Below are 27449 nucleotides of genomic sequence, written 5' to 3'. Positions count from 1 at the left end.
ATCTGAGAGTACATTGTCTCAATGCAGAGAGATGTGTTTTATCTGAGAGTACATTGTTTCAATGCAGAGAGATGTATTTTATCTGAGAGTACATTGTCTCAATGCAGAGAGATGTATTTTATCTGAGAGTACATGGTCTCAATGCAGAGAGATGTGTTTAATCTGAGAGTACATTGTCTCAATGCACAGAGATGTGTTTTATCTGAGAGTACATTGTCTCAATGCAGAGAGATGTGTTTTATCTGAGAGTACATTGTCTCAATGCAGAGAGATGTATTTTATCTGAGAGTACATTGTCTCAATGCAGAGAGATGTATTTTATCTGAGAGTACATGGTCTCAATGCAGAGAGATGTGTTTTATCTGAGAGTACATTGTCTCAATGCACAGAGATGTGTTTTATCTGAGAGTACATTGTCTCAATGCAGAGAGATGTATTTTATCTGAGAGTACATTGTCTCAATGCAGAGAGATGTGTTTTATCTGAGAGTACATTGTCTCAATGCAGGGAGATGTATTTTATCTGAGAGTACATTGTCTCAATGCAGAGAGATGTGTTTTATCTGAGAGTACATTGTCTCAATGCAGAGAGATGTATTTTATCTGAGAGTACATTGCCTCAATCAGTCTGTGGTGTAAAGTAATTCATCGTGTCTCAGGCTTGAGGCGGATCAAACTGTGCGAAGAACTTTCTGTGAAAGGAAAGACAGAACGGCGTCACACTGCAACACACGCACACACACACACACACACACACACACACACACACACACACACACACACACACACACACACACACACACACACACACACACACACACACACACACACACACACACACACACACACACACACACACACACACACACACACACACACACACAAACACACATAAAGACAGAACCGTCTCACTGAAGACCTGTGGGAGAAACTCTCAAGACCACAGCACAACACAGCTGTACTTGATCAGAGTTACGCACACACCACTTACGTAAACACTCCCACACACACACACACACACACACACACACACACACACACACACACACACACACACACACACACACACACACACACACACACACACACACACACACACACCCAGGATGCTACATTCCTCTCTACATTCTGAGAGGGCGAAAGCCCTGAACGTCAGAAGCTCGCTGACTGTCTGACAGACACTTTTACAGTACAGCCTGTCCTCTGTCTCAACAACCCTTGGAAAGAAAATTGTGATAAATAAAATAGAAAGTGTATCAGTTTCATTTAAGGACCAAAACATTGCCAGCTGCAGATTTGCAACATTGACCCGGGGCTGACCCTGCAGACGGCACTCCTGGGTGATCTGAAACGTCATAGTCAATCCATCAATAGTAGAATAACACTTTTAGTAAAAAAAAAAATATTTTCAATTTACAATCTGTAGAAACTATGTGACTAGAAAGGGAGGGACTGGATGGTGTTATTAAGAGATAGGTGGGAGGGGTTGAATGGAGCTGAAGGATGGGACTGGCTGAAGTTCAGAGATAGATGGGAGGGGTTTGATGGGACTGGATGGTGTTATTAAGAGATAGGTGGGAGGGGTTGAATGGAGCTGAAGGATGGGGCTGGATGGTGTTATTAAGAGATAGGTGGGAGGGGTTGAATGGAGCTGAAGGATGGGACTGGATGGTGTTCAGAGATAGATGGGAGGGGTTTGATGGGACTGGATGGTGTTATTAAGAGATAGGTGGGAGGGGTTGAATGGAGCTGAAGGATGGGACTGGATGGTGTTCAGAGATAGATGGGAGGGGTTGAATGGAGCTGAAGGATGGGACTGGATGGTGTTAAGAGATAGATGGGAGGGGTTTGATGGGACTGGATGGTGTTAAGAGATAGATGGGAGGGGTTGAATGGAGCTGAAGGATGGGACTGGATGGTGTTAAGAGATAGATGGGAGGGGTTTGATGGGACTGGATGGTGTTAAGAGATAGGTGGGAGGGGTTGAATGGAGCTGAAGGATGGGGCTGGATGGTGTTCAGAGATAGATGGGAGGGGTTGAATGGAGCTGAAGGATGGGACTGGATGGTGTTGAGAGATAGATGGGAGGGGTTTGATGGGACTGGATGGTGTTCAGAAATAGATGGGAGGGGTTTGATGGGACTGGATGGTGTTAAGAGATAGGTGGGAGGGGTTGAATGGAGCTGAAGGATGGGACTGGATGGTGTTAAGAGATAGGTGGGAGGGGTTGAATGGAGCTGAAGGATGGGGCTGGATGGTGTTAAGAGATAGATGGGAGGGGTTGAATGGAGCTGAAGGATGGGACTGGATGGTGTTCAGAGATAGGTGGGAGGGGTTGAATGGAGCTGAAGGATGGGACTGGATGGTGTTAAGAGATAGATGGGAGGGGTTGAATGGAGCTGAAGGATGGGACTGGATGGTGTTAAGAGATAGAGGGGCGGGGTTGAATGGAGCTGAAGGTTAGGAATAAAAACAGGTAACAACAATATAACTCATGTAAAACACACTGTGTCAGTAACATGGATTCTGAACTTTTGTGAAAGTGTACAGTTTGTGTGTGTGTGTGTGTGTGTGTGTGTGTGTGTGTGTGTGTGTGTGTGTGTGTGTGTGTGTGTGTGTGTGTGTGTGTGTGTGTGTGTGTGTGTGTGTGTGTGTGTGTGTGTGTGTGTGTGTGTGTGTGTGTGTATGCATGTATGTAAAATCATCCTCTCACTGTCAACTGCGTTTATTTTCAGCAAACGTAACATGTGTAAATATTTGTATGAACATAACCAGATTCAACAACTCAGAGACATGAACTGAACAAGTTCCACAGACATGTGACTAACAGAAATTGAATAATGTGTCCCTGAACAAAGAGGGGGTCAAAATCAAAAGTCAGTATCTGGTGTGGCCACCAGCTGCATTAAGTACTGCAGTGCATCTCCTCCTCATGGACTGCACCAGATTTGCCAGTTCTTGCTGTTCTTGGAGTCCTCATGCCTCCTTGCAGCATGCCTAATGCACGTTCACACAGATGAGCAGGGGACCCTGGGCATCTTTCTTTTGGTGTTTTTCAGAGTCAGTAGAAAGGCCTCTTTAGTGTCCTAACTTTTCATAACTGTGATCTTAATTGCCTACCATCTGTAAGCTGTTAGTGTCTTAACGACCGTTCCACAGCTCCATTAATTGTTTACGGTTCATTGAACAAGGATGAGAAACTGTGTCTAAACCCTTTACAATGAAGATCTGTGAACTTATTTGGATTTTTACAAATTATCTTTGAAAGACAGAGTCCTGAAAACAGGGGGAAGTTTCTTCTTTTGTTGAGTTTATATATAATATATATATATATTATACATTTGCAAAAGAATATATGGGGGATTGGAAGTGATGCAGACAATTACATTGATGGAAGCAACAATCTATTTGCAATATTAAAGCTGATCCGTCCTCTAACAAAGAGAGAGATAGAGAGAGAGAGAGACAGAGAAAGAGAGAGAGAGACAGAGAGAGAGACAGAGAGAGACAGAGAGAGACAGAGAGACAGAGAGAGAGACAGAGAGAGAGAGAGAGACAGAGAGACAGAGAGAGAGAGAGACAGAGAGAGACAGAGAGTGACAGAGAGTGACAGAGAGACAGAGAGACAGAGAGACACAGAGAGAGAGAGACAGAGAGAGAGAGAGACAGAGAGAGAGACAGAGAGAGACAGAGAGAGAGACAGAGAGAGAGAGAGAGAGAGAGAGAGAGAGAGAGAGAGAGACAGAGACAGAGAGAGAGAGAGAGAGAGAGAGAGAGATAGAGAGACAGAGAGAGAGAGAGAGAGAGAGAGACAGAGAGAGACAGAGACAGAGAGAGACAGAGAGAGAGACAGAGAGAGAGAGAGAGAGACAGAGAGAGAGAGAGAGAGAGAGATAGAGAGAGAGACAGAGAGAGACAGAGACAGAGAGAGAGACAGAGAGAGAGATTAATTTTTATTGTTTACCTTACTTGCTTTGGCAATGTTAACACATGTTTCCCATGCCAATAAAGCCCCTTGAATTGAATTGAATTGAATTGAATTGAGAGAGAGAGAGAGAGAGAGAGAGAGAGAGAGAGAGAGAGAGAGATAGAGAGACAGAGAGAGAGAGAGAGAGAAAGGCATCAGACCCTCGTGACAGAGACTCATCTATCTCTCTCTAGACAGTGTTATTATGGTGTGTGAACATCCACCCACACAACACACTCCCTGTAATGTCAGCGTAGGTGCTTCTCAGCAGCATCCGGGGTTTTACATGTTGGCTGAAGAAGAAAAGAAAAAAAAAGTCCCTCTTGGCATCAAAAGTGTCACGTGGAAGATGATACCAATAGAAGGATAAAAGTTTTACGCAGTGGGACAACAGAGCTCATCAAACCATGACTTTATGAGCCGGGGTTTACTGGGAACAATGGGTCTGTGTCAACTTTCAAACCCGAAATGCCCTCCTGGTCAATAGAGGCTCTGCTTATCCTACCTAGGCTGTGTGGTTACCTGGCTGTGTGTTTACCTGTCTGTGTGCTGTGTGGTTACCTGGCTGTGTGGTTACCTGTCTGTGTGCTGTGTGGTTACCTGGCTGTTGTGTTTACCTGTCTGTGTGGTTACCTGGCTGTGTGGTTACCTGTCTGTGTGCTGTGTGGTTACCTGGCTGTGTGGTTACCTGTCTGTGTGCTGTGTGGTTACCTGGCTGTTGTGTTTACCTGTCTGTGTGGTTACCTGGCTGTGTGGTTACCTGTCTGTGTGCTGTGTGGTTACCTGGCTGTGTGGTTACCTGTCTGTGTGCTGTGTGGTTACCTGTCTGTGTGCTGTGTGGTTACCTGGCTGTGTGGTTACCTGGCTGTGTGCTGTGTGGTTACCTGGCTGTTGTGTTTACCTGTCTGTGTGGTTACCTGGCTGTGTGTTTACCTGTCTGTGTGCTGTGTGGTTACCTGGCTGTGTGGTTACCTGTCTGTGTGCTGTGTGGTTACCTGGCTGTTGTGTTTACCTGTCTGTGTGGTTACCTGGCTGTGTGGTTACCTGTCTGTGTGCTGTGTGGTTACCTGGCTGTTGTGTTTACCTGTCTGTGTGGTTACCTGGCTGTGTGGTTACCTGTCTGTGTGCTGTGTGGTTACCTGGCTGTGTGGTTACCTGTCTGTGTGCTGTGTGGTTACCTGGCTGTTGTGTTTACCTGTCTGTGTGGTTACCTGGCTGTGTGGTTACCTGTCTGTGTGCTGTGTGGTTACCTGGCTGTGTGGTTACCTGGCTGTGTGCTGTGTGGTTACCTGGCTGTGTGGTTACCTGTCTGTGTGCTGTGTGGTTACCTGGCTGTTGTGTTTACCTGTCTGTGTGGTTACCTGGCTGTGTGGTTACCTGTCTGTGTGCTGTGTTGTTACCTGGCTGTGTGGTTACCTGGTTGTGTGCTGTGTGGTTACCTGGCTGTGTGGTTACCTGTCTGTGTGCTGTGTGGTTACCTGTCTGTGTGCTGTGTGGTTACCTGGCTGTGTGGTTACCTGGCTGTGTGCTCTGTGGTTACCTGGCTGTGTGGTTACCTGTCTGTGTGCTGTGTGGTTACCTGGCTGTTGTGTTTACCTGTCTGTGTGTTTACCTGTCTGTGTGCTGTGTGGTTACCTGGCTGTGTGTTTACCTGTCTGTGTGCTGTGTGGTTACCTGTCTGTGTGTTTACCTGTCTGTGTGCTGTGTGGTTACCCGGCTGTGTGGTTACCTGTCTGTGTGCTGTGTGGTTACCTGGCTGTGTGGTTACCTGGCTGTGTGCTGTGTGGTTACCTGGCTGTGTGGTTACCTGGCTGTGTGCTGTGTGGTTACCTGGCTGTGTGGTTACCTGGCTGTGTGCTGTGTGGTTACCTGGCTGTGTGGTTACCTGTCTGTGTGCTGTGTGGTTACCTGGCTGTGTGGTTAACTGTCTGTGTGCTCTATGGTTACCTGGCTGTGTGTTTGTACCCCTGCTTCACTGATCTGACCATAATGACGTGTGATCTGTGTTTTCCAGCTGTGATCCCGCTGACCGACTCAGAACACAAGCTGCTATCTCTCCACTTCGCTACGGACCCTGGGAAGGACTGGGAGTGGAGCCGAGACCACAACGACAACATCAAGCTAGCCAAGTGAGTTAGGGACAACAAACAGGTGGTGGTGGTGGAGGGGGTCATAGGTGTGGAGGGGTGGAGGCGGTAGTAGGGGTGGAGGGGTAGTAGGGGTGGAGGGGGTAGTAGGGGTGGAGGGGGTAGTAGAGGTGGAGGGGGTAGTAGGGGTGGAGGGGGTAGTAGAGGTGGAGGGGGTAGTAGGGGTGGAGGGGGTAGTAGAGGTGGAGGGGGTAGTAGAGGTGGAGGGGGTAGTAGAGGTGGAGGGGGTAGTAGAGGTGGAGGGGTAGTAGGGGTGGAGGGGGTAGTAGGGGTGGAGGTGGTAGTACGGGTGGAGGGGGTAGTAGGGGTGGAGGGGGTTGGAGGGGGTTGAAGGGGTAGTACAGGTGAAGGTGGTAGTAGGGGTGGAGGGGGTAGTAGAGGTGGAGGGGGTAGTAGGGGTGGAGGGGGTAGTAGAGGTGGAGGGGCTAGTAGGGGTGGAGGGGGTAGTAGAGGTGGAGGGGGTAGTACGGGTGGAGGGGGTAGTAGGGGTGGAGGGGGTAGTAGAGGTGGAGGGGGTAGTAGAGGTGGAGGGGGTAGTAGAGGTGGAGGGGGTAGTAGAGGTGGAGGGGGTAGTAGGGGTGGAGGGGGTAGTAGGGGTGGAGGTGGTAGTACGGGTGGAGGGGGTAGTAGAGGTGGAGGGGGTAGTAGAGGTGGAGGGGGTAGTAGGGGTGGAGGGGGTAGTAGGGGTGGAGGGGGTAGTAGAGGTGGAGGGGGTAGTAGAGGTGGAGGGGGTAGTAGGGGTGGAGGGGGTAGTGGAGGGTTGGAGGCGGTAGTAGGGGTGGAGGGGGTAGTAGGGGTGGAGGGGGTTGGAGGGGTGAAGTGGGTAGTAGGGGTGGAGGGGGTTGGAGGGGGTGGAAGGGGTAGTACGGGTGAAGGCGGTAGTAGGGGTGGAGGGGGTAGTAGAGGTGGAGGGGATAGTAGGGGTGAAGGGGGTAGTAGGGGTGAAGTGGGTAGTAGGGGTGGAGGGGGTTGGAGGGGGTGGAAGGGGTAGTACGGGTGAAGGCGGTAGTAGGGGTGGAGGGGGTAGTAGGGGTGGAGGGGGTAGTAGGGGTGGAGGGGGTAGTAGAGGTGGAGGGGGTAGTAGAGGTGGAGGGGGTAGTAGGGGTGGAGGGGATAGTAGGGGTGGAGGTGGTAGTACGGGTGGAGGGGGTAGTAGAGGTGGAGGGGGTAGTAGAGGTGGAGGGGGTAGTAGGGGTGGAGGGGGTAGTAGGGGTGGAGGGGGTAGTAGAGGTGGAGGGGGTAGTAGAGGTGGAGGGGTAGTAGGGGTGGAGGGGTAGTGGAGGGTTGGAGGCGGTAGTAGGGGTGGAGGGGTAGTAGGGGTGGAGGGGGTTGGAGGGGTGAAGTGGGTAGTAGGGGTGGAGGGGGTTGGAGGGGGTGGAAGGGGTAGTACGGGTGAAGGCGGTAGTAGGGGTGGAGGGGGTAGTAGAGGTGGAGGGGATAGTAGGGGTGAAGGGGGTAGTAGGGGTGAAGTGGGTAGTAGGGGTGGAGGGGGTTGGAGGGGGTGGAAGGGGAAGTACGGGTGAAGGCGGTAGTAGGGGTGGAGGGGGTAGTAGGGGTGGAGGGGGTAGTAGGGGTGGAGGGGGTAGTAGAGGTGGAGGGGGTAGTAGGGGTGGAGGGGTAGTAGAGGTGGAGGGGGTAGTAGAGGTGGAGGGGGTAGTAGGGGTGGAGGGGTAGTAGGGGTGGAGGTGGTAGTATGGGTGGAGGGGTAGTAGAGGTGGAGGGGGTAGTAGAGGTGGAGGGGGTAGTAGGGGTGGAGGGGTAGTAGGGGTGGAGGGGGTAGTAGGGGTGGAGGGGTGGAGGGGGTAGTAGAGGTGGAGGGGGTAGTAGGGGTGGAGGGGGTAGTGGAGGGTTGGAGGCGGTAGTAGGGGTGGAGGGGGTAGTAGGGGTGGAGGGGGTAGTAGGGGTGGAGGGGGTTGGAGGGGGTTGAAGGGGTAGTACAGGTGAAGGTGGTAGTAGGGGTGGAGGGGGTAGTAGAGGTGGAGGGGTAGTAGGGGTAGTAGGGGTGGAGTGGGTAGTAGGGGTGGAGGGGGTTGGAGGGGGTGGAGGGGGTAGTAGAGGTGGAGGGGGTAGTAGGGGTGGAGGGGGTTGGAGGGGGTGGAGGGGGTAGTAGAGGTGGAGGGGGTAGTAGAGGTGGAGGGGGTAGTAGGGGTGGAGGGGGTAGTAGAGGTGGAGGTGGTAGTACGGGTGGAGGGGGTAGTAGAGGTGGAGGGGGTAGTAGAGGTGGAGGGGGTAGTAGGGGTGGAGGGGGTAGTAGAGGTGGAGGGGGTAGTAGAGGTGGAGGGGTAGTAGGGGTGGAGGGGGTAGTAGGGGTGGAGGGGGTAGTAGAGGTGGAGGGGTAGTAGAGGTGGAGGGGGTAGTAGGGGTGGAGGGGGTAGTAGGGGTGGATTGGGTAGTAGAGGTGGAGGGGGTTGTAGGGGTGGAGGGGGTTGGAGGGGTAGTACAGGTGAAGGTGGTAGTAGGGGTGGAGGGGGTAGTAGAGGTGGAGGGGGTAGTAGGGGTGGAGGGGGTAGTAGGGGTGGAGGGGGTAGTAGGGGTGGAGGGGGTTGGAGGGGGTGGAAGGGGTAGTACGGGTGAAGGCGGTAGTAGGGGTGGAGGGGGTAGTAGGGGTGGAGGGGGTAGTAGCGGTGGAGGGGGTAGTAGAGGTGGAGGGGGTAGTTGGGGTGGAGGGGGTAGTAGAGGTGGAGGTGGTAGTATGGGTGGAGGGGGTAGTAGAGGTGGAGGGGGTAGTAGGGGTGGAGGGGTAGTAGGGGTGGAGGGGGTAGTAGGGGTGGAGGGGGTAGTAGAGGTGGAGGGGGTAGTAGAGGTGGAGGGGGTAGTAGGGGTGGAGGGGGTAGTGGAGGCGGTAGTAGGGGTGGAGGGGGTAGTAGGGGTGGAGGGGGTTGAAGGGGTAGTACAGGTGAAGGTGGTAGTAGGGGTGGAGGTGGTAGTAGAGGTGGAGGGGGTAGTAGGGGTGGAGTGGGTAGTAGGGGTGGAGGGGGTGGAAGGGGTAGTACGGGTGAAGGCGGTAGTAGGGGTGGAGGGGGTAGTAGGGGTGGAGGGGGTAGTAGAGGTGGAGGGGCTAGTAGGGGTGGAGGGGGTAGTAGAGGTGGAGGGGGTAGTAGAGGTGGAGGGGGTAGTACGGGTGGAGGGGGTAGTAGGGGTGGAGGGGGTAGTAGAGGTGGAGGGGGTAGTAGGGGTGAAGGTGGTAGTACGGGTGGAGGGGGTAGTAGGGGTGGAGGGGGTAGTAGGGGTGGAGGGGGTAGTTAAAGCCCTGCTTCCTCTCTGTGGGAGGACAGTTAAAGCCCTACTTCCTCTCTGTGGGAGGACAGTTAAAGCCCTGCTTCCTCTCTGTGGGAGGACAGTAAATACAGAGGAGAAGTGAGAAGAGGAAAAACAAAGACAGAAAGGAGACGAGATCCCCCTCTAATCACAGAAAGGAGGAGAGGAGATCCCCCTCTAATCACAGAAAGGAGGAGAGGAGGTCCCCCTCTAATCACAGAAAGGAGGAGAGGAGATCCCCCTCTAATCACAGAAAGGAGGAGAGATCCCCCTCTAATCAAATCAAATCAAATCAAATCAAATTTATTTATATAGCCCTTCGTACATCAGCTGATATCTCAAAGTGCTGTACAGAAACCCAGCCTAAAACCCCAAACAGCAAGCAATGCAGGTGTAGATGCACGGTGGTTAGGAAAAACTCCCTAGAAAGGCCAAAACCTAGGAAGAATGGTCCTAGGGCTCAGGTCTGGAGCAGCAGCACGGCCAGGTGGACTGGGGACAGCAAGGAGTCATCATGTCAGGTAGTCCTGGGGCATGGTCCTAGGGCTCAGGTCCTCCGAGAGAGAGAAGGAGAGAATTAGAGAACGCACACTTAGATTCACACAGGACACCGAATTGGACAGGAGAAGTACTCCAGATATAACAAACTGACCCCAGCCCCCCGACACATAAACTACTGCAGCATAAATACTGGAGGCTGAGACAGGAGGGGTCAGGAGACACTGTGGCCCCACCCGAGGACACCCCCGGACAGGGCCAAACAGGAAGGATATAACCCCACCCACTTTGCCAAAGCACAGCCCCTACACCACTGGAGGGATATCTTCAACCACCAACTTACCATCCTGAGACAAAGCTGAGTATAGCCCGCAAAGATATACGCCACGGCACAACCCAAGGGGGGCGCCAACCCAGACAGGATGACCACATCAGTGAATCAACCCACTCAGGTGACGCACCCCCTCCAGGGACGGCATGAGAGAGCCCCAGCAAGCCAGTGACTCAGCCCCTGTAATAGGGTTAGAGGCAGAGAATCCCAGTGGAAAGAGGGGAACCGGCCAGGCAGAGACAGCAAGGGTGGTTCGTTGCTCCAGAGCCTTTCCGTTCACCTTCCCACTCCTGGGCCAGACTACACTCAATCATATGACCCACTGAAGAGATGAGTCTTCAGTAAAGACTTAAAGGTTGAGACCGAGTTTGCGTCTCTGACATGGGTAGGCAGACCGTTCCATAAAAATGGAGCTCTATAGGAGAAAGCCCTGCCTCCAGCTGTTTGCTTAGAAATTCTAGGGACAATTAGGAGGCCTGCGTCTTGTGACCGTAGCGTACGTGTAGGTATGTACGGCAGGACCAAATCAGAGAGATAGGTAGGAGCAAGCCCATGCAATGCTTTGTAGGTTAGCAGTAAAACCTTGAAATCAGCCCTTGCTTTGACAGGAAGCCAGTGTAGGGAGGCTAGCACTGGAGTAATATGATCAAATTTTTTGGTTCTAGTCAGGATTCTAGCAGCCGTAATTAGCACTAACTGAAGTTTATTTAGTGCTTTATCCGGGTAGCCGGAAAGTAGAGCATTGCAGTAGTCTAACCTAGAAGTGACAAAAGCATGGATTAATTTTTCTGCATCATTTTTGGACAGAAAGTTTCTGATTTTTGCAATGTTACGTAGATGGAAAAAAGCTGTCCTTGAAATGGTCTTGATATGTTCTTCAAAAGAGAGATCAGGGTCCAGAGTAACGCCGAGGTCCTTCACAGTTTTATTTGAGATGACTGTACAACCATTAAGATTAATTGTCAGATTCAACAGAAGATCTCTTTGTTTCTTGGGACCTAGAACAAGCATCTCTGTTTTATCCGAGTTTAAAAGTAGAAAGTTTGCTGCCATCCACTTCCTTATGTCTGAAACACATGCTTCTAGCGAGGGCAATTTTGGGGCTTCACCATGTTTCATTGAAATGTACAGCTGTGTATCATCCGCATAGCAGTGAAAGTTAACATTATGTTTTCGAATAACATCCCCAAGAGGTAAAATATATAGTGAAAACAACAGCGGTCCTAAAACGGAACCTTGAGGAACACCGAAATTTACAGTTGATTTGTCAGAGGACAAACCATTCACAGAGACAAACTGATATCTTTCCGACAGATAAGATCTAAACCAGGCCAGAACTTGTCCGTGTAGACCAATTTGGGTTTCCAATCTCTCCAAAAGAATGTGGTGATCGATGGTATCAAAAGCAGCACTAAGGTCTAGGAGCACGAGGACAGATACAGAGCCTCGGTCCGATGCCATTAAAATGTCATTTACCACCTTCACAAGTGCCGTCTCAGTGCTATGATGGGGTCTAAAACAAGACTGAAGCATTTCATATACATTGTTTGTCTTCAGGAAGGCAGTGAGTTGCTGAGCAACAGCCTTTTCTAAGATTTTTGAGAGGAATAGAAGATTCGATATAGGCCGATAGTTTTTTATATTTTCTGGGTCAAGGTTTGGCTTTTTCAAGAGAGGCTTTATTACTGCCACTTTGAGTGAGTTTGGTACACATCCGGTGGATAGAGAGCCGTTTATTATGTTCAACATAGGAGGGCCAAGCACAGGAAGCAGCTCTTTCAGTAGTTTAGTTGGAATAGGGTCCAGTAAGCAGCTTGAAGGTTTAGAGGCCATGATTATTTTCATCATTGTGTCAAGAGATATAGTACTAAAACACTTGAGCGTCTCTCTTGATCCTAGGTCCACGCAGAGTTGTGCAGACTCAGGACAACTGAGCTTTGAAGGAATACGCAGATTTAAAGAGGAGTCTGTAATTTGCTTTCTAATAATCATAATTTTTTCCTCAAAGAAGTTCATGAATTTATCACTGCTAAAGTGAAAGTCATCCTCTCTTGGGGAATGCTGCTTTTTAGTTAGCTTTGCGACCGTATCAAAAAGGAATTTTGGATTGTTCTTATTGTCCTCAATTAAGTTAGAAAAATAGGATGATCGAGCAGCAGTAAGGGCTCTTCGGTACTGCACGGTACTGTCTTTCCAAGCTAGACTTCCAGTTTGGTGTGGCGCCATTTCCGTTCCAATTTTCTGGAAGCTTGCTTCAGAGCTTGGGTATTTTCTGTGTACCAGGGAGCTAGTTTCTTATGAGAAATGTTTTTAGTTTTTAGGGGTGCAACTGCATCTAGGGTATTGCGCAAGGTTAAATTGAGTTCCTCAGTTAGGTGGTTAACTGATTTTTGTCCTCTGGTGTCATTGGGTAGACAGAGGGAATCTGGAAGGACATCAAGGAATCTTTGTGTTGTCTGTGAATTTATAGCACGACTTTTGATGTTCCTTGCTCTAATCACAGAAAGGAGGAGAGGAGATCCCCCTCTAATCATAGGAGGAGAGGAGATCCCCCTCTAATCATAGGAGGAGAGGAGATCCCCCTCTAATCACAGAAAGGAGGAGAGGAGATCCCCCTCTAATCATAGGAGGAGAGGAGATCCCCCTCTAATCATAGGAGGAGAGGAGATCCCCCTCTAATCACAGAAAGGAGGAGAGGAGATCCCCCTCTAATCATAGGAGGAGAGGAGATCCCCCTCTAATCATAGGAGGAGAGGGGATCCCCCTCTAATCACAGAAAGGAGGAGAGGAGATCCCCCTCTAATCATAGGAGGAGAGGAGATCCCCTCTAATCAAAGGAGGAGAGGAGATCCCCCTCTAATCACAGAAAGGAGGAGATGAGATCCCCCTCTAATCATAGGAGGAGAGGAGATCCCCCTCTAATCATAGGAGGAGAGGAGATCCCCCTCTAATCACAGAAAGGAGGAGGGGAGATCCCCCTCTAATCATAGGAGGAGAGGAGATCCCCCTCTAATCATAGGAGGAGAGGGATCCCCCTCTAATCACAGAAAGGAGGAGAGGAGATCCCCCTCTAATCATAGGAGGAGAGGAGATCCCCCTCTAATCATAGGAGGAGAGGAGATCCCCCTCTAATCATAGGAGGAGAGGAGATCCCCCTCTAATCATAGGAGGAGAGGAGATCCCCCTCTAATCACAGAAAGGAGGAGAGGAGATCCCCCTCTAATCATAGGAGGAGAGGAGATCCCCTCTAATCATAGGAGGAGAGGAGATCCACCTCTAATCATAGAAAGGAGGAGAGGACATCCCCCTCTAATCACATAAAGGAGAGGAGATCCCCCTCTAATCACAGAAAGGAGAGGAGATCCCCCTCTAATCATAGAAAGGAGGAGAGGAGATCCCCCTCTAATCACAGAAAGGAGGAGAGGAGATCCCCCTCTAATCACAGAAAGGAGGAGAGGAGATCCCCCTCTAATCATAGAAAGGAGGAGAGGAGATCCCGCTCTAATCACAGAAAGGAGGAGAGGAGATCCCCCTCTAATCACAGAAAGGAGGAGAGGAGATCCCCCTCTAATCACAGAAAGGAGGAGAGGAGATCCCCCTCTAATCATAGAGTCATTATCTCTAGGCGTCATACATCATTATCTTCCATAACGTTGCTTTACACAGAAGATCTCAACTCTGATCTGAATGGCATAATCACATGGAACACTGTCTGTCTGTCATGGAGCACTGTCTGTCTGTCATGAAGCACTGTCTGTCTGTCTATTTGTCTGTCTGTCACAAAGCAGTGTCTGTCTGTCATGAAGCACTGTCTGGCTGTCTGTCTGTCATGGAGCACTGTCTGTCTGTCTGTCTGTCTGTCTGTCTGTCTGTCTGTCTGTCTGTCTGTCTGTCTGTCTGTCTGTCTGTCATGTAGCAGTGTTTGTTTGTTAGAATGAGAGAAAGAGATAGGATACTAGGTTGATGAGATCATTTCTGAGACTTGGTGAGTTTAAAAACCACTAATTTGTGAGACTTACATTGAATCATTTCCCACTGGGAATCTGGGTTCCTTAGAGAAGAAAACTCCCCAGTAATTGTGTACATATGTGAAGTCACACAAAGTCTAAGATTGAAGGTGATTGTGAAGTTAGACTCTGAAGGTAATTGTGAAGTTAGACCCTCTGAAGGTGTTTGTGAAGTTACAGACTCTGAAGGTGATTGTGAAGTTACAGACTCTGAAGGTGATTGTGAAGTTAGACTCTGAAGGTAATTGTGAAGTTAGACCCTCTGAAGGTGATTGTGAAGTTAGACCCTCTGAAGGTGATTGTGAAGTTAGACCCTCTGAAGGTGATTGTGAAGTTAGACTCTGAAGGTAATTGTGAAGTTACAGACTCTGAAGGTGATTGTGAAGTTAGACCCTCTGAAGGTGTTTGTGAAGTTACAGACTCTGAAGGTGATTGTGAAGTTACAGACTCTGAAGGTGTTTGTGAAGTTTTTTGCTATTTACTTTTCTATCTAAAAGAGGGTCTTAAGATTTTAAAAATAAGTTTCTAGTGGAGTTAAAGGCACTACAATGATGCAATGGAGCCTTGCCTCAGTTGCAACTGAGGTCTTTTAAGGTCCTTCTCCCTTGGAGCAGCTGGGTTCTCTGGAAACTGAGGTCTTTTAAGGTCTTTTAAGGTTTTACTTTGTCAAGTAAGCTTCCGGTGTATTCCACTGTAGGGCCCTGGTCAATCAAGTCAGCTAACTGTGCTGTAGGGTTTTAGGGCCCTGGTCAATCAGACAAAACAGGAAGGTGTAGGGCCCTGGTCAACCAGACAAAACAGGAAGGTGTAGGGCTCTGGTCAACCAGACAAAACAGGAAGTTATAGGGCCCTGGTCAATCAGAACGTTATAGGGCCCTGGTCAATCAGACAAAACAGGACGTTTTAGGGCCCTGGTCAATCAAGTCAGCTAACTGTGCTGTAGGGTTTTAGGGCCCTGGTCAATCAGACAAAACAGGAAGTTATAGGGCCCTGGTCAATCAGATAAAACAGGAAGATATAGGGCCCTGGTCAATCAGAACGTTATAGAGCCCTGGTCAATCAAGTCAGCTAACTGTGCTGTAGGGTTTTAGGGCCCTGGTCAATCAAGTCAGCTAACTGTGCTGTAGGGTTATAGGGCCCTGGTCAATCAAGTCAGCTAACTGTGCTGTAGGGTTATAGGGCCCTGGTCAATCAAGTCAGCTAACTGTGCTGTAGGGTTTTAGGGCCCTGGTCAATCAAGTCAGCTAACTGTGCTGCAGGGAACATTGAAAAATATAATTCTTCTTGAATACAAGAATGAATGTTGGGATTCGTGTTCTCAACTAAACATTGAGCTCCCAGCACTAATCACAAAGAGCCTTATTTTTATTAGAGCTGAACTATCCATAGTTTATTATCTATAAAACTGTAACACGTATCACTACAAGCTGTAGTGTTCAATCTTAATTCATTGCTAAATAAACTCAGCAAAGAAAAGAAACGTTCTCTCACTGTCAACTGCGTTTATTTTCAGCAAACTTAACATGTGTAAATATTTGTATGAACATAACAAGATTCAACAACTGAGACTAAACAAGTTCCACAGACATGTGACCATGGACTGCAACAGATTTGCCAGTTCTTGCTGTGAGATGTTACCCCACTTTTCCACTAAGGCACTGCAAGTTCCCGGACATTTCTGTGGGGGAATGGCCCTAGCCCTCAACCTCCGATCCAACAGGTCCCAGACATGCTCAATGGGATTTAGATCTAGGCTCTTCGCTGGCCATGGCAGAACACTGACATTCCTGTCTTGCAGGAAATCATGCACAGAACAAGCAGTATGGCTGGTGGCATTGTCATGCTGGAGGGTCATGTCAGGATGAGCCTGCAGGAAGGGTACCACATGAGGGAGGAGGATGTCTTCCCTGTAATGCACAGCGTTGAGATTGCCTGCAATGACAACAACCTCAGTCCGATGATACTGTGACACACCGCCCCAGACCATGACGGACCCTCCACCTCCAAATCGATCCCGCTCCAGAGTACAAGCCTCGGTGTAACGCTCATTCCTTCAACGATAAACGCGAATCCGACCATCACCCCTGGTGAGACAAACCGCGACTCGTCAGCGAAGAGCACTTTTTGCCAGTCCTGTCTGGTCCAGCGACAGTGGGTTTGTGCCCATAGGCAACGTTGTTGCCTTTAATGTCTGGTGAGGACCTGCTACAAGCCCTCAGTCCAGCCTCTCTCAGCCTATTGGGGACAGTCTGAGCACTGATGGAGTGATTGTGCGTTCCTGGTGTAACTCGGCAGTTGTTGTTGCCAACCTGTACCTGTCCCACAGGTGTGATGTTCGGATGTACCGATCCTGTGCAGGTGTTGTTACACGTGGTCTGCCACTGCGAGGACGATCAGCTGTCCGTCCTGTCTCCCTGTAGCGCTGTCTTAGACGTCTCACAGTACGGGCATTGCAATATATTGCCCTGGTCACATCTGTAGTCCTCATGCCTCCTTGCAGCATGCCTAAGGCACATTCACACAGATGAGCAGGGACACTGGGCATCTTTCTATCAGAGTCAGTAGAAAGGCCTCTTTGGTGTCCTAAATTTTCAGTGATCTGTGATCTTAATTGCATACCGTCTGTAAGTTGTTAGTGTCTTGATGACCTTTCCACCGGTCCATTAATTGTGTACGGTTCATTGAACAAGGATGAGAAACAGTGTTTACAACCCTTTACAGTGAAGATCTGTTGAAGGTATTTGGATTTTTACGAAATTATCTTTGACAGACAGAGGGTCCTGAAAAGAGGATGATTCTTTTTGTTGCTGAGTTTATATTTCTTCAGAAGCGTTTAGCATTTATTCTCCAGACTTACTGTTGCTGTGTAATGTTGGTAACCTTTCTCCCTCAGTTTAATCCTGTCTCTGGAAGCCAAACTGAACCTGCTGCATAACTACATGAACGTAACATGGATCAGGATACCATCTGAGACCAGGGTACCGCTCCTCTTTCTCTTCCACATTGATTGGCTAATGCCAGCAAATAATTGTTGTAAATGAATTTGATTGGTTGTTCTGCATCCGTGTTGTTCTACCGCCAGCTCCCCAGCACCTTACTGTCCATGTACAAGGAATGAAGCAAAACTACGTTTTGATGTCATAGTCTTGAAATGGAGTAGATTATTACAGATGAACATAATTGACTGATGGTGGTTCCTCTCCATCCCTTGTCACCCCTCCCTCCCTCTCTCTCTCTCCAGGCTCCCCTGGCCCAGCCGGAGTCTCCCACGGCGTCCCACGGGGGCGATGACGTCCAGTCTCTAGCCGACTCCATGGACTCCGACCGCGACTCCGTCTGCAGCAACTCCAACGTCAACAACGGCAAGGTCTCCGCGAAGGACAAGGATCCCAAGGAGAAGACGGAGAGGCAGCAACAGCGTAAAGACAAGGACAAGACCAGGACGGACTCTGTGGCCAACAAGCTAGGCAGCTTCAGCAAAACCCTGGGTATCAAGCTGAAGAAGAACATGGGAGGTCTGGGAGGGCTGGTCCACGGAAAGATCAACCGCTCCAACTCTGGAGGCAACGGCCGGAACAACGGAGGAGTGGGGGGGCGGCAACGGAGGAGGGGGGGGTGGCGGCAACGGAGGAGGGACAGATAATAACGTAGAGAAGAAGAAGGAGAAAAAGGAAGGAAAAGCCCGGAAGGATGGAGGAGGAGGAGAGAAGGAGGGCCAGTCTGCGAGTACGTCGTTCTCCTCGGACAAGACAACCAGCCCGTCTCCCACCGAGCGTCCCCCAGGCGTGCCCTCTCCTCCCGGGGAACGGGACAGGGACAGGGGGGGTCTCCTGGCCAGGCTGGTGGGGGATAAGGCCCTGTCGGAGCACTGGAAGTACAGCACAGATGTCAAGCTAAGCCTCAACATACTGAGAGCCGCCATGCAGGGCGAGAGGAAGTTCATCTTCGCTGGCCTTCTCCTCACCTCCCATCGCCACCAGTTCCACGAGGAGATGATCTCCTTCTACCTGACCTCCGCTCAGGAGCGCTTCTCTGCCGAGCAGGAGACCAGGAGGAAGGAAGGAGAGAAGAAACCTGCAGCAAACTCTACAACCACGACTACTACGACCAACGGGCCCTCCAACGCCCTGAAGAAACCAGAGCAGGAGAGCGCCCCTCACCGGGAGAGAGAGAGGGAGAAGGAAAGAGAGAGAGAAAAGGAGAGGGATAGAGAGAGGGAGAGAGAGAGAGAAAGGGAGAGGGAGAGAGAAAGGGAGAGGGAGAGAGAAAGGGAGAGGGAGAGAGAGAGGGAGAGAGAGAGAGAAAGAGAGAGAGAGAGGGAGCGTGACACCCGCACCCCTCCTCCTCCTCCCTCCTGCCCTCCTCCTCCTACTGCCCTTCCCCAGGACTTCATCTCTTCCCCAGCCAGACACCAACAAAGCCATACCCCTCACACCCCCCCACAGATTGCCCTGAAGATGCAGGGCCGCCACAGCCCCTCCCCCAACTCCTCCCCCAGCAACGGTGCTACCAGGAGACCGGGGTCCGTCCCCCCTGTCCCCAGGCCCGTCCCAACTACAGTCCCAGTGTCAGCCCACTACAGCCATACCCCTCCCATCCAGAGGTCCAGTATCATACACCTGAGAGACGTCAACCTCCAGGCCCTCCAGGCACCCAGCTTCCAGCCGGACGACCCCCAGCCCAGCTACAAGCCTCCTCTGGTGGGCACCCTGAAGACCTGTGCCACTTACCCCCAGCAGAACCGCTCTCTGTCCTCCCAGAGCTACTCTCCAGCCCGCCTGTCTGGGGTCCGTTTGGGCACCGGGGTCAACCACACCCACCCGGGGGTCCCAGGCACCACGGAGCCCTACAACATGCCTGGGGAGCACAAGTCCCATACCTATACCAACGGCTTCAACGCTAGCCACATACAGGACTGTCTGGAGTTCGCCGACGCCAACGTGCCTCAGACCTGGGGGAGCAGTAGGGTCACCAGGACGGGTTCGGGGTCCGACAAGGTCAAGAGTCAGATCGGTAGCGCCGGGGGGGGTTGCCTGGTGTACTGCCTGCAGCAGAGGAGATGCAAGAGGGAGAAGTGCTCCTTCTACGGACGCCCGGAGACAGATAACTACTGTTCCTACTGCTTCAAGGAGGATCTGAAACACAAGGAGAGGGAGGCCAAGGCCCTCAGTAGGCCTGGGTAGCCCCTGGTAGCGCGCCAGCCAGAGGTGCTGCTACTCTCGAGCCTGGTGTGCTATCTATCGCACTACAGGTACTGCAAACCCCAGCTGCTGACAACGCAACACAACAGACAGACAGACAGAACTGTGTCCATAGAGAAGGCGATAGAACAGGTTCTACTCAATAGACTGTCTGTGGACGTTGGGACGGACAGACAGACAGACAGACAGACAGACAGACAGACAGACAGACAGACAGACAGACAGACAGACAGACAGACAGACAGACAGACAGACAGACAGACAGACAGACAGACAGACAGACAGACAGACATGCTCAGAGCCAGTTGATCGCCTGCTCTGTTTAAAACGTTGGATTCCTGTCACTTCTTCTGTCTCAGTGTACAGTACAGTAGGCTACTGTAAAGGACACAACTACTTGATGACAAGCAGGGTACATCTCTGTCCACTTAACATCTTTGGCCAGCAGGAATGTATTAACTTTGTTCGTTAAAAAAAAATTGGTTCAACTTCAATTTTTCGTTAGTTTTATCGAGATATGTCTTGTGTTTTTTGCCCACAACTTGAATGGCAAACTAAGATATAATTTCAGGCAAATACAATACACATAAAAATAGCAATTGCATTTTGTTGTGCAGTGGTTCAAAACGTAAACTTAAATCTAACATCTAACTAAAACCGACCCATTTTGATCTTAATTAAAATCTTCAACCAACTTTAAAAACAAACTTCTCAAAGCAATACGTTCGTAACTTCAACGTTTTTTTATTTTTTATTTTTTAATCAATAATTGTCCTAATGGCAACTCACTGTGAAACCTTTCTGTTGTCTATGCACTCATGTTGGCTTCAGTAGAGAGTTCAAATCCTCTGGTGCAGCTGAAAGACAATAGACAACAACAGGCCGGATATTCAGTCAACTGCAAACTAACCCACACTAAGGAAAATGGCCATTTCGTGTGGTGAAATTGCACTTTGTAGGTTAAATTTGCCTGGTGCCCTCACAGGGCGGCAGGGTAGCCTAGTGGTTAGAGCATTGACTTGTAACCAGAAGGTTGCAAGTTCAAACCCCCAAGCTGACAAGGTACAAATCTGTCATTCTGCCCCTGAACAGGCAGTTAACCCACTGTTCCTAGGCCTTCATTGAAAAAAAGAATTTGTTCTTAACTGACTTGCCTGGTTAAATAAAGGTAAACATTGATTACCCGGTATAAACCAAACAACAACAAAGTCAAATTGTTTTTAATGAATCGTACTCCTTATCACAGAGAGGGCAGGGATGCTGGTTTGATTGGTCTGCCTCAAAAAATGTTTTGTTTAATGTTTCCCTCTACATTCTACACGTCATAGACAAACCGTATGTGTTTTCATCAGCAGTTGATTATCTTGGTTGTTATTTTACAGGTGCTGTGTGGTGTTGCTACCATTAGGTTTTTCACATTTGAATGTCTTAACGTTCATTACAACGACAAAAGAACACGACATCTCCTGGCCAAAGATGTTAACTATATAGAGAGAGAACGCTCTTCAAAAAACACTCCTGAATATAATGCAGTTTGGGATCCTTTTTATGTACCTGGTTCATGGACTCTCACCATTTAAATGTAAAAAAATATGATTTTTTTTTTTAATTCATTTGAGAGTTTTACACAAAATTAAATTATTAATTTGCACATTAGATACCAATGTACAGTACATAGCAAAAATGAGGAACAAAATAAGATTAGTATATTGTGTAAAAAGAAAAAAATGTGTGTTTTTGTGTATGGAGAATGTGATGATGGGGAATTTACAAGCCAAGGCTTTACAAGTGTTATATAGAAAATATTTTTATATAATTTTCACAAAATGCCATGAAGCAATATTTCGCTCTTTTTTTTTTTACGGACACCGTTTGTCACTTTGGTAAGTTACTTTAAGGGCACGGACATTAGGTGGCGGTGGGGGGGAGGGGCCGAACGCGAAGCGGCGGTTGGTCGAGGGAGATATTGGACCGACATCATATCAAGGGAAAATGACCTGTCGTATTGTCATGATTGTCTCAATCAATCTGACATTGAAGGGCTGGTTTGGTTTTAAAACGGGTTGATAGATCGTCGATTTATATATATTATATACAACATCCTTCAAGCATCACCACATTTATGAGACTCTACGGGCATGTTACACCCTATCCTGGTTGGTCCACTGGGGCTGCGTATTGCCGACAAACTGTAACACGTAGTTAACCAGACGTTTTAAATGTGAAGAGGGGATATTTCCAGTTCCTGGTTCATCACGAGTCATCAGACGTCACAGCACGTGATGACGGTGATAACGAATTGTTGTTGTTGTTGTTGTTGTTTTTTAATTCATGTGTAAAAGCACAACATATATTCATTAATACTATGTTGTACTTCCACAGTGGTTATCTGTCTGTCCCGACCACGGCATTATGTTGTCCTATAGTTTAAGGGTTATAAGACATACTGTTGAGACTCAGGGGCCTGTATTCATAATGCATCCCAGAGGAGGAGTACTCATCTAGGATCAGGTCCCCCCCCCACAGTCCATTCATTATAGTCTTAACAAAGTTGATCCGAGAACAGCACTCCTACTCAGGGAGACTTCATGAATATGGGGCCTGGTGTCTTGTCACCCAAACAGAACCCATCTATTCAGAGTCCTATGGAATAAACAGTGACGGTTAGAACCCATCCATCCAGAGTCCTATGGAATAAACAGTTATGAACAGTGACGGTTAGAACCCATCCATCCAGAGTCCTATGGAATAAACAGTTATGAACAGTGACGGTTAGAACCCATCCATCCAGAGTCCTATGGAATAAACAGTGACGGTTAGAACCCATCCATCCAGAGTCCTATGGAATAAACTGTAACGGTTAGAACCCATCCATCCAGAGTCCTATGGAATAAACAGTAACGGTTAGAACCCATCCATCCAGAGTCCTATGGAATAAACTGTAACGGTTAGAACCCATCCATCCAGAGTCCTATGGAATAAACAGTGACGGTTAGAACCCATCCATCCAGAGTCCTATGGAATAAACTGTAACGGTTAGAACCCATCCATCCAGAGTCCTATGGAATAAACAGTTATGAACAGTAACGGTTAGAACCCATCCATCCAGAGTCCTATGGAATAAACTGTAATGGCTAGAACCCATCCATCCAGAGTCCTATGGAATAAACTGTAACGGTTAGAACCCATCCATCCAGAGTCCTATGGAATAAACAGTAACGGTTAGAACCCATCCATCCAGAGTCCTATGGAATAAACAGTAACAGTGGTTAGAACCCATCCATCCAGAGTCCTATGGAATAAACAGTTATGAACAGTAACGGTTAGAACCCATCCATCCAGAGTCCTATGGTATAAACAGTAACGGTTAGAACCCATCCATCCAGAGTCCTATGGAATAAACAGTAACGGTTAGAACCCATCCATCCAGTGTCCTATGGAATGAACAGTAACGGTTAGAACCCATCCATCCAGAGTCCTATGGAATAAACAGTAATGGTTAGAACCCATCCATCCAGAGTCCTATGGAATAAACAGTTATGAACAGTGACGGTTAGAACCCATCCATCCAGAGTCCTATGGAATAAACAGTAACGGTTAGAACCCATCCATCCAGAGTCCTATGGAATAAACAGTTATGAACAGTGACGGTTAGAACCCATCCATCCAGAGTCCTATGGAATAAACAGTTATGAACAGTGACGGTTAGAACCCATCCATCCAGAGTCCTATGGAATAAACTGTTATGAACAGTAATGGTTAGAACCCATCCATCCACAGTCCTATTGAATAAACAGTAATGGTTAGATCCCATCCATCCAGAGTCCTATGGAATAAACAGTTATGAACAGTAATGGTTAGAACCCATCCATCCAGAGTCCTATGGAATAAACAGTTATGAACAGTAACGGTTAGAACCCATCCATCCAGAGTCCTATGGAATAAACAGTAACGGTTAGAACCCATCCATCCAGAGTCCTATGGAATAAACAGTAACGGTTAGAACCCATCCATCCAGAGTCCTATGGAATAAACAGTTATGAACAGTAATGGTTAGAACCCATCCATCCAGAGTCCTATGGAATAAACTGTTATGAACAGTAATGGTTAGAACCCATCCATCCAGAGTCCTATTGAATAAACAGTAATGGTTAGATCCCATCCATCCAGAGTCCTATGGAATAAACAGTTATGAACAGTAACGGTTAGAACCCATCCATCCAGAGTCCTATGGAATAAACAGTAACGGTTAGAACCCATCCATCCAGAGTCCTATGGAATAAACAGTTATGAACAGTGACGGTTAGAACCCATCCATCCAGAGTCCTATGGAATAAACAGTTATGAAAAGTAACGGTTAGAACCCATCCATCCAGAGTCCTATGGAATAAACAGTTATGAACAGTAATGGTTAGAACCCATCCATCCAGAGTCTTATGGAATAAACAGTAACGGTTAGAACCCATCCATCCAGAGTCCTTTGGAATAAACAGTAACGGTTAGAACCCATCCATCCAGAGTCCTTTGGAATAAACAGTAACGGTTAGAACCCATCCATCCAGAGTCCTATTGAATAAACAGTTAAGAACAGTAACGGTTAGAACCCATCCATCCAGAGTCCTATGGAATAAACAGTTATGAACAGTAACGGTTAGAACCCATCCATCCAGAGTCCTATGGAATAAACAGTAACGGTTAGAACCCATCCATCCAGAGTCCTATGGAATAAACAGTTATAAACAGTGACGGTTAGAACCCATCCATCCAGAGTCCTATGGAATAAACAGTTATGAACAGTAACGGTTAGAACCCATCCATCCAGAGTCCTATGGAATAAACTGAAATGGCTAGAACACATCCATCCAGAGTCCTATGGAATAAACAGTTATAAACAGTAACGGTTAGAACCCATCCATCCAGAGTCCTATGGAATAAACAGTAACGGCTAGAACCCATCCATCCAGAGTCCTATGGAATAAACAGTAACGGTTAGAACCCATCCATCCAGAGTCCTTTGGAATAAACAGTAACGGTTAGAACCCATCCATCCAGAGTCCTATGGAATAAACTGTAACGGTTAGAACCCATCCATCCAGAGTCCTATGGAATAAACAGTAAAGGTTAGAACCCATCCATCCAGAGTCCTATGGAATAAACAGTAAAGGTTAGAACCCATCCATCCAGAGTCCTATAGAATAAACAGTTATGAACAGTGACGGTTAGAACCCATCCATCCAGAGTCCTATAGAATAAACAGTTATGAACAGTGACGGTTAGAACCCATCCATCCAGAGTCCTATGGAATAAACAGTTATGAACAGTGACGGTTAGAACCCATCCATCCAGAGTCCTATGGAATAAACAGTTACGAACAGTAATGGTTAGAACCCATCCATCCAGAGTCCTATGGAATAAACAGCTATGAACAGTGACGGTTAGAACCCATCCATCCAGAGTCCTATGGAATAAACAGTAACGGTTAGAACCCATCCATCCAGAGTCCTATGGAATAAACAGTTATGAACAGTGACGGTTAGAACCCATCCATCCAGTGTCCTATGGAATAAACAGTTATGAACAGTAACGGTTAGAACCCATCCATCCAGTGTCCTAATGAATAAACAGTAACGGTTAGAACCCATCCATCCAGAGTCCTATGGAATAAACAGTAACGGTTAGAACCCATCCATCCAGAGTCCTATGGAATAAACAGTTATGAACAGTGACGGTTAGAACCCATCCATCCAGAATCCTATGGAATAAACAGTTATGAACAGTGACGGTTAGAACCCATCCATCCAGAGTCCTATGGAATAAACAGCTATGAACAGTGACGGTTAGAACCCATCCATCCAGAGTCCTATGGAATAAACAGTAACGGTTAGAACCCATCCATCCAGAGTCCTATGGAATAAACAGTTATGAACAGTGACGGTTAGAACCCATCCATCCAGAGTCCTATGGAATAAACAGTAACGGTTAGAACCCATCCATCCAGAGTCCTATGGAATAAACAGTTATGAACAGTGACGGTTAGAACCCATCCATCCAGAGTCCTATGGAATAAACTGTAATGGCTAGAACCCATCCATCCAGAGTCCTATGGAATAAACAGTTATGAACAGTGACGGTTAGAACCCATCCATCCAGAGTCCTATGGAATAAACAGTTACGAACAGTAATGGTTAGAACCCATCCATCCAGAGTCCTATGGAATAAACAGTTATGAACAGTGACGGTTAGAACCCATCCATCCAGAGTCCTATGGAATAAACTGTAACGGTTAGAACCCATCCATCCAGAGTCCTATGGAATAAACTGTAACGGCTAGAACCCATCCATCCAGAGTCCTATGGAATAAACAGTTATGAACAGTGACGGTTAGAACCCATCCATCCAGAGTCCTATGGAATAAACAGTAACGGTTAGAACCCATCCATCCAGAGTCCTATGGAATAAACAGTTATGAACAGTGACGGTTAGAACCCATCCATCCAGAGTCCTATGGAATAAACTGTAATGGCTAGAACCCATCCATCCAGAGTCCTATGGAGTAAACAGTTATGAACAGTGACGGTTAGAACCCATCCATCCAGAGTCCTATGGAATAAACAGTTACGAACAGTAACGGTTAGAACCCATCCATCCAGTGTCCTATGGAATAAACAGCTATGAACAGTGACGGATAGAACCCATCCATCCAGAGTCCTATGGAATAAACAGTTATGAACAGTGACGGTTAGAACCCATCCATCCAGAGTCCTATGGAATAAACAGTTATGAACAGTGACGGTTAGAACCCATCCATCCAGAGTCCTATGGAATAAACAGTAACGGTTAGAGCCCATCCATCCAGAGTCCTATGGAATAAACTTTAATGGCTAGAACCCATCCATCCAGAGTCCTATGGAATAAACAGTTATGAACAGTGACGGTTAGAACCCATCCATCCAGTGTCCTATGGAATAAACAGTTATGAACAGTAACGGTTAGAACCCATCCATCCAGTGTCCTAATGAATAAACAGTAACGGTTAGAACCCATCCATCCAGAGTCCTATGGAATAAACAGTTATGAACAGTAACGGTTAGAACCCATCCATCCAGAGTCCTATGGAATAAACAGTTATGAACAGTGACGGTTAGAACCCATCCATCCAGAGTCCTATGGAATAAACAGTTATGAACAGTGACGGTTAGAACCCATCCATCCAGAGTCCTATGGAATAAACAGTTACGAACAGTAACGGTTAGAACCCATCCATCCAGAGTCCTATGGAATAAACAGTAACGGTTAGAACCCAGCCATCCAGAGTCCTATGGAATAAAGAGTTATGAACAGTAACGGTTAGAACCCATCCATCCAGTGTCCTAATGAATAAACAGTAACGGTTAGAACCCATCCATCCAGAGTCCTATGGAATAAACAGTTATGAACAGTAACGGTTAGAACCCATCCATTCAGAGTCCTATGGAATAAACAGTTATGAACAGTAACGGTTAGAACCCATCCATCCAGAGTCCTATGGAATAAACAGTTATGAACAGTGACGGTTAGAACCCATCCATCCAGAGTCCTATGGAATAAACAGTTATGAACAGTAACGGTTAGAACCCATCCATCCAGAGTCCTATGGAATAAACAGTACGGTTAGAACCCAGCCATCCAGAGTCCTATGGAATAAACAGTTATGAACAGTACAGTTAGAACCCATTCATCCAGAGTCCTATGGAATAAACAGTAACGGTTAGAACCCATCCATCCAGAGTCCTATGGAATAAACAGTTATGAACAGTGATGGTTAGAACCCATCCATCCAGAGTCCTATGGAATAAACAGTAACGGTTAGAACCCATCCATCCAGAGTCCTATGGAATAAACAGTAACGGTTAGATCCCATCCATCCAGAGTCCTATGGAATAAACAGTAACGGTTAGAACCCATCCATCCAGAGTCCTATGGAATAAACAGTAACGGTTAGAACCCATCCATCCAGAGTCCTATGGAATAAACAGTAACGGTTAGAACCCATCCATCCAGA

At 47.9% G+C, this 27449-nt stretch overlaps 1 protein-coding gene across 1 annotated transcript in view; it reads left to right on the top strand.

Moving 5' to 3' along the window:
* Window positions 1–17941, top strand: part of otud7a (OTU deubiquitinase 7A) — a 76103-nt gene extending 58162 nt beyond the window's left edge. The window contains exons 9-11 of the mRNA XM_064964277.1: window positions 5981–6095; window positions 17101–17185; window positions 17449–17941. Coding sequence (XP_064820349.1) covers window positions 5981–6095; window positions 17101–17185; window positions 17449–17850 — 602 coding nt within the window. The 3' untranslated portion in view covers window positions 17851–17941. The remainder of the gene's footprint in view (window positions 1–5980; window positions 6096–17100; window positions 17186–17448) is intronic.
* The last annotated feature ends 9508 nt before the right edge of the window (window positions 17942–27449 follow it).

Source organism: Oncorhynchus masou, unplaced genomic scaffold (genome assembly GCF_036934945.1).
Source record: "Oncorhynchus masou masou isolate Uvic2021 unplaced genomic scaffold, UVic_Omas_1.1 unplaced_scaffold_944, whole genome shotgun sequence".
In the NCBI taxonomy this organism is placed as follows: domain Eukaryota; kingdom Metazoa; phylum Chordata; class Actinopteri; order Salmoniformes; family Salmonidae; genus Oncorhynchus; species Oncorhynchus masou.
Note: the sequence above shows the minus strand (reverse complement) of the source record. Positions and strands in the feature narration are given on the sequence as shown.